General features: G+C 35.0%; 1 protein-coding gene across 1 annotated transcript in view; it reads right to left on the bottom strand.

Moving 5' to 3' along the window:
- The window catches only part of prkcaa (protein kinase C, alpha, a), a 99002-nt gene that overhangs the window by 22305 nt on the left and 62869 nt on the right, over positions 1 to 13828 (bottom strand). The window contains 6 exon segments of the mRNA XM_051112307.1: positions 247 to 420; positions 874 to 991; positions 993 to 1015; positions 5892 to 5985; positions 6408 to 6542; positions 7789 to 7945. Of these exon segments, the coding sequence (XP_050968264.1) occupies positions 247 to 420; positions 874 to 991; positions 993 to 1015; positions 5892 to 5985; positions 6408 to 6542; positions 7789 to 7945 (701 nt within the window).

The raw sequence follows: 13828 nt of genomic DNA, 5'->3' as shown, positions 1-13828 counted from the left end.
ACCTACTAAGAATAGGGGGACAGTTATCTGGCAGTGGTCAGAATTGGCCACAACACCAGAAAGCGAACATATGTAATAATAACTGTGTACGAAACCGATTACAAGTGCTTGTTGTTTTACCACCACTGGTGTTCATTTCTGTTGGAAAATGCAGTGATATGTACTTACTGGAATGTAAAGTAAATAACTTTGAACAAAAGTGCCTACCAAATGCATAAATGTTAATTTAAAGAGAGAGTTCCTCACCACAGTCTGAAAGCAGGAGTGAAGCAGGGTGAGGAATGGAGGTTTGTCCTGCTGAGCCAGAACCCGCTTCTCCACCATGGTGCATTCAACATCATCATCCTGAATGACCACATCCTTCTTTAGGATCTTTATAGCATAAAGTTCATCAGTAGACTTCATCTCAGCCAGCATCACCTGAGAATGGAAAACAGCAAAAGCTCATTAGCTAGCCTAAAATATACCAATTTCACTAAAAAAGAGCATAATTTCCTCTTATTTTGAAAACACATCTTTTTTATCTACCAGGTTGGCAAGAAAACCAGGGCAAGATAGGCAACACCCAAAATCACACAGTATAAAATTTCTACATACATGAAATGACAAACAAACAGTAAACAAAAGTATACAAATAATATGTTTACATTTAAAGGTAAAGTAGAAACCATTTATAATTACAATTACCAAAAAATTAAAATTCTGTTGATTTAACAATCATTTTAAAATTAAGTAAGAGAGTGTCTTTCAAGATTATGGAGATAAAAAAGCTCAATTATACACACTCCATATGAAAGGGAGAGCCAATTGTGAGTAAAGAATGGTATGCAATTATTAAAACATCTAATAATGGGGAAGTGATTGTAAACTCACCTTTCCAAAACTGCCTTTTCCCAATACTGCCAAGAAATTAAAGTCTGTGAGCTTGACACTGTCCAAACTGCTTGAGGGTAAGGTAGACCCACTGTCATCCAAAGGAGTGATATTTTTTTTTGGTTGGACCCAATTTGGCTTTCTGCACACAGACATACAATAGCTGTAAAAACAAGCCAGAACTAAAAGGCAGGATCTTCCCACGATGCACTTTGAATCCCATACGCAATTAAGATGGAGCTGGTACATGTTTTCTGTCATGTAAATAGACCTCAGTCTGGGTGGATTCTATGAAAATGAAAATGAGGCTGTGATAGAGATAAATGCACAGTCCACTCAGTCTTAATTATATTAAGTCTAAATTTGACAGAATGTTTGTCAAAGTTGGCCACTGGGAATTGTTTTGGTACACATATTTACACATATTTTCAATGTTGCGTCAGCTCAACAAATGAAAACAAAACCTTACAACCTCTTGAACAGACTTCATGGCTAACATTTGTGAACAAAAAATGAATGGTATTGTATCTACCCTGACTAAGGTCCATTAACCTTTTTGAGATGAAGCTGAATAAAGCATAATCCTTTTCAGCATCATCTGCAATTCCTACCAATACCCTGTAACACAATCCATAGACAACAAGGCTCATTCTAAATCTGCCTTCTTGATGAATTCTGGGTAGTGCCCATGCAAAAGTCAGTCAGCGGGCCAAGATTCTCTGCCAAGCTAGACTGGGCGGCCTTGAGCTCAAAGTACAAAGCAGCGCAAAACACATTTTTCATTTAAAAATATCTGACTTTGTGTAACCTACCTTCCTACGGAATGTATGGAGCCAATAATATATTGAGACAATTTTCAGAAGTTCCATTTGCACATTGTGCCAACCACTTAAGAGGTCCTGTTTAGGGCATTACTTGGGTTGATAGGAAAGTTATCCAAACTCTGTAAGTCAGAGTTTGATTGTGATGAAGTTGTTGCCATAATAGCGACGTGTCAGATGAGATAGTGAATATGGAAATTTTCTGTCAAGCAAGTTTGTAACCCTTCGGAGCAGCTATAGAATGACAGTGAGGAGAAACACCAGAGCAAAGATTGAAGACCTCTATAAGGAATCTCTGTAGTGAAGAACCCTCTTTAGTGCTCTGTTTTGTTAAACAGCTTTTGAGCCCTCCAGGCTGGTGGTTAGGAATGAAAGGAATATAAAAGCCAGTGTACTGGGTTGCCTTGGAGTGTAATGACTTGCTTAGATGGTGCATAGAAGAACTTCAAGATTATGCAGTGGTGGAAAATATATTACACAATGTCTCTACAGTGGGACAGACCAGGTGACTTAGACCTCAATCCATTAGGCAGAGCCATCAGAGCCAGAGGCACAAAGTGGTGATACTCACGACAATGCAAGTTTTATGATGAATTTTACATAAGATTGGATCAAGATGGTATGAAGGTAGCTGTTCTCAGGGGGAAACTCCCTCACAAAAACACTGTGATAGAGGCCGACTCAAACTCCAGCTGAAAATTCTTAGAGACATCACTGATAAGAAAGAAGCGAAATGACTCCAAGCACGTTTTCACATCTCACATTTTCAAATCTTAGCTACTTCATCTGGGAAAACTTTTTTCCATGCTGTGCCATTTAAGACATGATTATACTACAATGAATCAGAAATCGCTGGATGACGAAGACACTGATGCCCTAATAAAGGGCCTTCATTAGTGCTGTAAGAGAAAGGAGGCTTTAACCCTTGAGTGGTGTTCTATAATTTTAGACCAAAAGATTTTTTTTTTTTTACATTTTGATTTTTTCATTTTTGTTTTAACAGAATGGTACAAAACTTGCTGACCTTTTTGTAGTTGCTATATAAACACACAACAAATATGTGGATTGGACACAATTAATTAAATGATTAATGTCTTAAAAAATAGTTACACTTTCACTATGAAAAATGACTGCCAAAGGAAATTACTGGGGCATATGAAAAATACAGAGCAATTTGGGGGTAAAATCTAAAGTTCAGCCATGATGAAAAAAACAACAACAAAAAAAAAAACAAAACAAAACAAAACAAAAACAAAAACAAAAACAAAAATATATATATACACTACCGTTCAAAAGTTTGGGGTCAGTACATTTTTATTGTTTCTTTTTTTCTTTTTTTTTTTTTAAGAAATTAATACTTTTATTCACCAAGGATGTATTAAGTTAATAATTAAAAGTTTATTAAAAGTTAATAATAAATAATTTACATTGTTATAAAATATTTATATTTTGAATAAACACTGTACTTTTTAAACTTGTTATTCATGAAAGAATCCTGAAAAAAAAAAAAAAAAAAAAAAAAAATCACAGGTTCCAAAAAATATTTGGCAGCACAACTGTTGATATTATCCAACATTGATCATTCTAATAATAAATCAGCATATTAGAATGATTTCTGAAGGGTCATGTGACACTTAAGACTGGAGTAAAAGCTGATAAAAATTCAGCTTTTCATCACAGGAATAAATTCTATTTTAAAGTATGTTAAAATAAAAAACATTTTTTTATATTGTAAAAACATTTTGCAATATTACTGTTTTTTTTCTATATTTTTAATCAAATAAATGCAGCCTTGATGAGCATAAGAGACTTCTTTAAAGACTATTACAAGTCTTACTGACCCCAAACTTTTGAACGGTAGTGTATATGAAAAATATATATATGAAAAAATCTAATAAAAAAAGTAATTATCTCTGAAAATGACTACAGAAGACACAGCCATATATAGCATATATGGCTACACAGGCAGCTAGTAGTTAAACCTACATATGATTTGCTATATTTCTCCCACAGGATAGCAATAATCTGCTTCCATGCACTGGATTTCAAATACTTTTGCTTTATTTTTAACTTACTGGATTAACTGAACATATTATTAACATTTTTGTATAATTTTGTATAGGAATAAATTATTCTTAATTTCGAGGTAAATGTTGTGTAGTACCATGAAATTAAAAAAAAAAAAAAAAAATCTACATATTATAGTACAATACAGTACAATAATACCAAGGATCATCATTGTGACCCCTAAGTGAGGAATACCAGAAGGTTAAAGTATTGAGGGCATTGTGTTTTTTTTGTTTTGTTTTTTTTGACAATTACCTTTGTTTACTGAGCTGTTAGGTCTATATGCAAGTGTATTTTGCTTCCAAAAATGGGATGTCTCTTCAAGCATCCTGCATCAAAATTCATTCCCAAGTCTATGCATACCGTACCTCTATGTCACTATCACAAACCTATCACTGCCCCATAAGCAGGCACATACAACAAGTATTCTCTGCGAGAGGTCTTCACACTTTCACATACTTCAAAATGAAGCTGCATTCATGTAGTGACCATTTCATAAAAAAACGATGCAGATGAAACGGGCATAAAACCAACCAGCCAATCAACACACACATTTGCACGCTCCTGCTGACACGCACCTGCTCAAGGTCCTCTAATGTCTGATCCTGAAACCACATGAGAGGGGTAAACAAAGATATACATGCAGACATGTAACACACATACGCGTGAAAAGGAAAAGACAATATTTATATAATCTTTCCACCCAAAATCATGGACATATCTGACAAAGATATGTCCCCAAGTCTGACTACTCAGTATGTGGATGCAATTTGGAAAGGCTGGGTAAATGGGGCATCTCAACTCGTATGAACTTTCAGTAGGGAGTTTCTCACCTGCCGACTGTTTTTGATGAAATCTTGCCCTCTTCAGTCAGAGGTCTGTCACACACTGATTAAAAATGACAGAGGGGTGGCATAATAAACAGCTGCCTCTGAATTCTGAACTGGCTCTGAATCTGATTTATGAACAAGTAAATCTGCGCGAACACAGTGTTGTAATAAACTGAATGAAACCTTAAATGTATTAGATGTGTCTTTGTCATAGAAACGATATTTTCATGCACAGCCTTTGTAAGAAAAAAAATATATTAGCGAGTGAGACACTGGCAATTGAAATCCTACATCAAATAGTTGAAAAATCTATATTTTCCATTCCATTCCTTTGTCTGCTTAAAAGGCTATGGCTATATTTAACCCACAGCACTTAATGAAGCTATAGCCGAAACAGACAGAAACAACAGAAACTAACTATAGAACTTCCACTCTCCTTCTCACAATAGATAATGTTGATCTAATTCTCAATAAAAGAGAGTTTGGTTATGATTAGCTCCTCAAGCACTGACTGATATATGCTGGTTGGATTCAACATCATCTACAAATGCTAAAACAGAAAAAAATAATAAGATAAGTTATGGCTGCCATCATCTGGCAAAACAAGGAATTACAAGAAAACCTATTCATACAGCCGATGGTGATAGAATGGCAATGCGTTTCTCGTCTAGTGTGCGACTGGCTTTAAATGTTTTATGGGTCACGTAGACACAAACAGCTCCAAGGCAGCTATAATATATTTCTATGTGTACAGTGTGTGTCTCAGGAAAGCTACAAGCAGATGAAATATTAATATCTCCTAATCATGTTTCCAGTGCAACAAAATATCTGACAGACATATAAAAGCAACAGCTAATATAGAGACAGATCAGCTCTAGCTAACCTGCTAAACAGACATACAATTTGGAAGTTACAACATGCTGTTCTGGAAATAATAACAAGGTTTTTCAAACTAAACATTATTTTGTCTCTCAGAAGTCTTTAGGCCTGAGGGTCACTCTAATAATTTATTTATGGCATTTGCCAACCTGCTCATTCTACCTACTGTAGTCATTAAAGACAAAATAATTATTCTAAAAGTAATGATTCAGTTCTCATTATTTATGATTAATTAGCAAGAGCTTATTGTTAGCATTTGGAAAATAAAAAGACTAATTTACTATTGGTTCAGCCTCAGGTTGATCTCTTTTTAATCTTGACACAAACAAAATTCTTTTTTCATTTGTGTCCAAAATAGTTTTCCTAAAGAAGCACAGGAGAAATTTGTGATGTTTGTACATAAGGGTAATAAAACAGTCACCTCAAACTTCTGTCGGAGCTCTGTATTCTCATCATCTTCATCTGGAATGGGCACATTGTAGTACTCCCCCTCCTCCTGGTTTAACATTTTATACCTGCATCACAGGTAAAAAGATGCCACATGTTATGATGGTGTATATGGTATTCATCAAAGCACATTCTAAGTCCCTACAGTTCTGTTTACTTAGGATTTATTCTGTTTAGAGTCTAAAAAGCAATTTTTTTTCTCCAAATAATATAATTATTTTTGGCATATGTTTTGACATTGCTGTGTCATTTTTACATTTAAATATTAGTACAATTTTAAGAGACTATGTGAACAACAACATCAATTTGGTCTCTTTGTTACACAAAGATAGCTTCAGTAGGCTTATAATATAATTCACTACCTTTATGGATGCTGGTTTTTAACTAATGAGACATCCCATAACAGCAGGAAATGACTGTTGAACAAGTGACCGCAACTTTTTCCTACTAGATACTTACATGGGTCAGTTAGAAAGAGATAAATCCTTACCATCCACACACTGAGGATTTCATGAGCTCGGACACACCAAAAGACATTGAGCCCATGAAATCATTACGGGTGGTTCTGTCCCAGTCCCAAACCTCCACAGACAGCCGACGGTCCTTATCTGCTGGCTTCAGCTTACTGGAACAGACACACACATAAAGACCAGGATGAAGCATTGCATTAGCACTCTCCCCATCATATTCTAAAGCAGAGCTTTTCAGCTGGTTGGGTGCCTTATTATTCAGATTAACACTCAAGAGAAGCTAAACATTTTTAGAGTAACTATTAACTATATCACTTTCAATGTAAATACTACCTTGAAAACCCAAACCAAATAGCCTAAGGTTAGCCTAAGTTTAAGGTTCACTATAAATCTTTCAAAAGTGTAACATGATCTCACACCAAAATGCTGAGTCTCAGCTTTATAATACAGTGTGTTTTTGTCTTACCCGGAATCATTATGGTGAGCCTATAATAAGTGTTTATATTCAGACTATTTTAGACCTGTTGGAACAATCCCTGCTGAAGAAGTCCAGTACCTGCATGACCTTTATATCTATAAACAGATAGAAGTAGCTCTGGCTAAAATGTTCTTCACAAGAAGCATGCAGATTTATTCATTACCACCAGAGCACCAAAAGTTACATCATGCATCTAGTGTACAGATGCATCACTGTACGAGTTGTTTTTCTGATGATCCGTCAGCAGGAAAGTTATTTGCATAAATATGTATGATGGATAAGATATCATTGAATGTGTAAATCTTTTGAATCTTTTCTTTGCTAACACATATCACTTTGGCTGCTATCCACACCATGCAAATAGGCAGTTAACCAATTAAAAAAAAAAAATTCTTTACCTACTAGAAAGTAGGGATGGGGGATGGATTACATAACGCCATATAGTACAGATCATGTCAAAGAATTAAATGTGTCTCCACACCTATTATACATTCATTGATTTGAACTTAAGACCTTTTATTGATTCAAACACAGACCTACGCTTTTAAAATCAGTCTGCAGAAAGGTTCACTACACTTTGTTAACAAGAAGCCATATAACATCTTTGAAAATTTTTTTAGTATTTGTCTGTATTTATAGAAAAATATAGTTTTTATTTTGAACGTTTGGAATGTTTTTGGGGGGTTATTGAAATGTGTGTCTTATTAAGCTGTGAATTTCTCTGCCATCAGTTGAAAAACTATGATCTAAAGCATAATCCCATATATTAAAATTGATGCTAAAGCATCAGTGATGTAATACCATGTTGGGTAAAACATTAATAAATAATACAGCGTTTATGCATTTAGGGTAAAACTTTTACGCATTTACAGCACCAATGGCAAAATAATTCTATTAGAATGTAATAAAATGTTGTGACTCACAATGTAAATGACTCATTCCAAGCCGGATTCAGGGAAGAACGGATGGTTTTTGTTTTCTGTTTTGTCTCATGTTTAGGGTCTGGAATCAACTTGAGTTTTACATATGGATCGGACAATCCATTTGGGTCCATTGGAATCAAGTTCTTGCCTTCCCCAACTGCAACACAACAACATGCCAAATAAGAGATGACACCAGATCATAAATTAATAAAAATAAATAAATTAAATAAAACATAAGTAAATAATAGAGGGTGGGTGGTGACGCTGAAGTCTCAGGGTAATGCTACTCTACATAAACTCTAAAATGTGACAAAATAGTAAATAAGTGGCTCTAAACCATAATTACTATGCAATATGAACTGACTATGAATGTTAGAAACTGGACTAAGTATCATGATAAAGGTACAAAATACTCCAGATAAAGGTCATGCTCTCAGAACAGAAATGCACATGATTGATGGTCTTTGTTGAACTGATCTAATATGAAAGCATTTAATAACTGAATGTCTGGTTTAGAGTGCTACTTCATATAGGCACACACACACACACACACATACACACACACACACACACGCATAAGACAACACGGAAAAACCTGCCACACATTTCCTTTACTCAGACCCACAGAAAGGTTAGACTTTGAATATCTAAAAATGTCACAACCAACAAGGCAAATGCAAACATGTGGTGTGCCACTAATATTTATGTCACTGAACACAATGAAACACATGGGGCACAGTAAAAAGATATGTATACACAGAATAAATAAATAGTGGAGGATCTGTCAAGGGACTTTAGTCTGTGAAGTAAACATTGCCAAACTACAACTGTATACACACTGTCTGAAAAAGCAAATATCAACATTGATGACCTCAGTGCCTGAACTGCTTATGTTTGACAAGTAGGAGGCGCCCTACACTTTAATGACCCAAATGTCTCTGTGTTTGCTTCTCTGTTTAAATTCATTTATTAAATTTAAAAGCATTTATCGCAATTACATTAGTTATACACCACCACAAACCTTAAATTAAAAATCAAAGAACACTAGATAGCTACTGACAAGATATACTTCTGACAGGATGTAAAAATGTCGTCCTCATTTCTAAGGATGTGGCATTCTAAAACCATAACCAGAACACAAACTACATCTGAGCAAGAAATTTCTTGCCTGGTGCAGCTCAAACATAGGTGTGTGAAAGTGAATGTGGACACACTGATGAATTGTCTACACGGAAATACTAAAAGAAAGCAACACATTAAAAAAAGGCAGAAATGTGTGAGGAGGGAGAGAGAGTATGTGGAAACATTTTACAAGAACAGCACAAGAATCATGTACTAATACCTAAATTAAATAATTCTTAAAGTATGTGCTAATGATGAGTTAAGGCATGCAACAAATCAAGATCTCAAAAACTACAGCCACAACACGAGACAAATGAATTCTTGTGTGAAAACTTACACCAAGGTGGTCATTATTCACAGAAATGATGTAAGGTTATTTCTTGATTAGTACTTGCCTTAACTCATCATTTGCTCATATTAAAGTAATATCTAATTTAGGTATTAGTACATGATTAGCATGAGTATAACCAAGTATGCAGATATATGCAAAGTAGTGGAGTTTTGCAAAGTAATGGAGCTTTCGGTAACACTTTAGAATAACGGTCCATTGTTAACAAGTAACTATGCAATAAGTAATAGGTAGTATTACATTAACACTAAGCTTAATACTACTAACTAATATGGAAGCAAGATGAACTAAGTAGTAGTAGCAGTAAGTAATAGCACATTAAGGACAAAGGTAGTTCCTTATTAGGTATTCAGTAATTACCAAATAAAAATATCCCGATTAAGAACTACTTGCTAACTATAATCAATTAACACAGAATAACCAATTAATTAGTAATCACAACAGTAACGTCTAAAAACGTATTAAATTATTAGTGAAATTGATGTCAATCCCTCACTAATTACTCAAGAGTTACCTTGTCAGCCAGCAGGAACTACTAGTGATCTGGACCATTACTGTAACGTGAAGTTAACCCTTCAGTAATTACTCAAGCGTTACCTTGCCATCCCTCAAGAACTACTAGTGATATGGATTACTAATTTTTTTTGTAATGAAAGACATGTTAACAAGTTAAACAACTTAACTGCTCACTAATACTCAAGCATGAACTTGTCAGCCCCCAGGAACTACTAGTGATATGGACCATTATTTTGAAGTGAAAAACACATTAACCCCTCACTAACTACTCAGTTGTTAACTTATCAGTCCACTTGAGTACTGGTGATATGTTAAGTTGTTTAACTTGTTAATGTGTTTTTCACTTTAAAATAATGGTCCAGATCACTAGTAGTTCCTGTGGGCTGACAAGGTAATGCTTGAGTAATTACTGAAGGGTTAAACTTGTTTTACACTTTAAAATAATGGTCCAGGTTACTAGTGGTTCCTGTGGGCTGACAAGGTAATGCTTGAGTAATTTGTGAGGAGTTAAAATTGATTTCACATGTAATTTATTAAATAATTTAATACATTTTATATCTGACATATACTGTACAGCCATACATTTCCGAGGCCCTAGTGATATTCTAACCTAACAAACATTGTAATCTGGAAGATGTTGTTTTGTGCTTAACACAATGCAGTCAATGTCTTTATTAAGTATGCAAATTGTTTTTGACAAGAGACCATTATTGTTTATATTCATATCCTAAAGAGAAGTCTTTCCCCAGGATACTGTCACTATCTAGGTGTTTTGGAGTCTGAGACTGAATACAGCTCATAATAGTGAACTAATCCAGTCATGGGCTTGACAGCATCTCTTCATAATTATTAAAAAATTTAAATTAATTAATTTTGAAATAAACTACTTTTTGGTAAGAGTATAGTAGTCACAATCTCATTCTGTAACCAACCTATTTGTGGGCATATAACATTCATAAATTAGTCTCCGCAAAAGGCCCATTTGAGGTGCAAGCTTCAGAAAATGGCATTTTATGACTATGTTAAGAATAAAACAAGACAGTATTACGTTTATGTTTAGACGTTACTGTTGTGATTAGTAATTAAGTGGTTATTCTTTATTAATTAATCATAATTAGCAAGTAGTTCTTAATGCGAATATTTTTGTTTAGTATTACTGAATACCTAACAAGGAACTACTTTTGTCCTGTATTTGCTATTACTTACTGCTTAGTTAATATTGCTTCCATATTAGTTAACAATATTAAGCTCAGTGTTAATGTAGCACTACGTTTTACTTCCTGCATGGTTATTTGTTAATAACGGACCATTATTCTAAAGTGTTACTGAGTTTTCAATATTTAGTTAGTTAGTTTGTTTTAATGCTGAAACTCTCAAGAGGAAACTGCGGTATAAAAAACAGAGGGGCAAGCCGATAAACAACAAATAGATAAACAAGGAAAGGGAAAAAAGCTGTGTTCTTCCTTTGGGCCACCACTGCAAAATAAACATTGTCTCCCTCTAAAAGTAAATATTTCATAGACCTCTTAAGAGAACTGCACTCTAATGTCTTCCCCGCAAAGGCGTGATGTATGATGGATTAGCTATGCTGAACGTAAAAAAACACTATATGGCCAAAGTATGTGGACTGAATAATGGCTTTGCTATTACAGTAATTCCAGTGATGACAAATCTTAATGCTAGATCACACAATGACACTTCAGAGAATTATGTGCTTCCAACTTGATGCAACGATTTGAGAAAGGGCTTTTCACTAAATCTACAAAGTGAGGTCCATGTACAAATAAAATGACTGTGTCATGTATGGAAGAACTTAACTTGCCTTAACAAAACACTGGCCTGAAGTCCTACTGAGCACCTTTGGGTTGAACTGGAATAATGAGCCAGCGCCCATCACCCAACTAGAGTGTCTGACCTTCCTGAGGCTCCTGTGTCTTGTTGACAGCCTAATTTCAAAAGTGTGGAAACATAACGCTTTCATAACAGCTTCTATTCTTCTTGAAATCCTTTCTGCTAAATGTTGTACAAGGATTTTCTGCCATTCAGAAACAACAGCATTAGAGAGGTCAAGCATTGATGTTTGCAGTCGGCGTTCCAATTCATCCCAAAGGTATTCATCGGGGTTGAGGTCTGGGCATTGTCATTTCACACCAGACTCGGTAAAGCATTTCTACAGTATATGGACCTCAGTGAGCTTTGGCACACCATGACTCTTAATAGGGCTGCACGATTTGGGAAAATTTTCATATTGCGATTATTGAGGTCAATATTGCGATACGTGATTGCGATTATAATAAATGGTATTGTGAGTCAACTTGATGGGTTTTTAAAGAAAATGCACACACAGATTAGTGATAATGCGGAAATGTGTATTTGTAACACTAGAAATGGTTTCAAAATAAATTATTTTAACCAAATGAAATTGCATTTGCATTTGCATTAATGTAAACTTATTTTCTCAAAAGTATAGCTAAATTAAATAAAATAAAAACATACACATTTTCACAAAAATAAGATATTTTAAAGATTTTGCCCAAACAAACGGATATTTATGAAGAATGTAACATATACTCTGTGTAAATTCTTTTGAAAAGGAAACTAGATAAGTTTTTGGTCGATCGGATCACAAGTGGACAATGGAGACACAGTCGTTTACACCTGGCGTTTTAATCCATCTCTTCTGTCCACTTTCGACCACTTCTGACCACATTCCTGTATTTACATACATTACAAACTCAACTGACTGGCGTCTCTCCTGTATGATTTTATGTGATTCTCTTCAGACATTAGAACTGTACATGAATTATGAGCTTCTAGAACGTTTGACCTCCTAACTGAAGATCTTTTTTACAAATGTAAATAAAAACAGTATAAATAAAAATAGTCTAAACTAAAAATAGCTGTATTAAGTGCAAACAATAGTGCAGCCATAATCAAAGTAGGCTAGGCTACTCTCTCAATGTTCAAAGTGCAAATAGAGACCAATTTTTTTTAAGCCTGATACAGAGCTATAGACAACTACACAACCTATTATAGGATACATACAAATAACAACATATATATGTTATGTAGCCTAATTTGCACGCACTGTGGAACTGCTCTCTAAAAGCGGGTATTAAAATTGCTTTGAAGGCAAGACATTAATTTAACAAACGAATTTGAAAGTGAGGGGGACACAAACGGGATTTTGAAAAGTGGATGTGGTCAAAAGTGGACAAGCTGAAAACGTTTTACACCCCTATTTACACCTGTACTTAGCATTGTCCACTTCAGATCGACACATCAGAAAACGCATGTTAATACCAGATGAAACAGGGCCTCTAATTCTTGCACAGTACCTCTCTCTGGTCAATGTCCGTAATCTCAAATCCAAAATATCGCCATATTTTTTTTTTTTTTTTGGCTACCAGATCAGTGTCGATCTCCTCGTCATCCATCCACGCTGCGCACACAAGTGAACACGCACGCACACGCGCACACCACACGTGCACTGCCTATACTGAGAGATTGTCATATTTTTTGTTTTAATCTTTTTTGTTTGTTTGTTTGTTTGTGTTGTTAGCGGTACGGAAAACAGCAAACTGTCTCAGAAAGTAGGTGTTCTCAAGTCCACACTTATTTAATATAATCGCAACATTTTGCCGTCATATAATCGCACAGGCTGACATCGCGATCGCGATTGCGACTGCGATACGATTAATTGTGCAGCACTAACTCTTACGGTTGTACTTCCTTGCACTACTTTCGCTAGATCTTACATACCTTAACATACTAGAAACTGGAAATACCACTACATACTGGAAACACCCCACAAGACTTGCAGTTTTTGAGATGCTCTGATCCATTTATCTAAACATCACTATTTGGCCCCCTATTGCTTAGATCTTTTTGCTTTGCCATTTTTCTTTGCTTTGCCTCCAACAACACATACATTTCTAGAACTGACTGTTCCCTTCACCAAAATTTTGCAACAAAATTGAAGGTTCACAGTTTAGCAAAAATTAACTGTATGGCATTGTTGGTAAAAATGACACAAATACTAAAAACTTTTAA

The sequence above is a fragment of the Labeo rohita genome, chromosome 6 (assembly GCF_022985175.1).
Source record: "Labeo rohita strain BAU-BD-2019 chromosome 6, IGBB_LRoh.1.0, whole genome shotgun sequence".
Classification (NCBI taxonomy): Eukaryota; Metazoa; Chordata; class Actinopteri; order Cypriniformes; family Cyprinidae; genus Labeo; species Labeo rohita.
The sequence above is the reverse complement of the archived record's forward strand: the minus strand, read 5'-3'. Positions and strand labels throughout refer to the sequence as shown.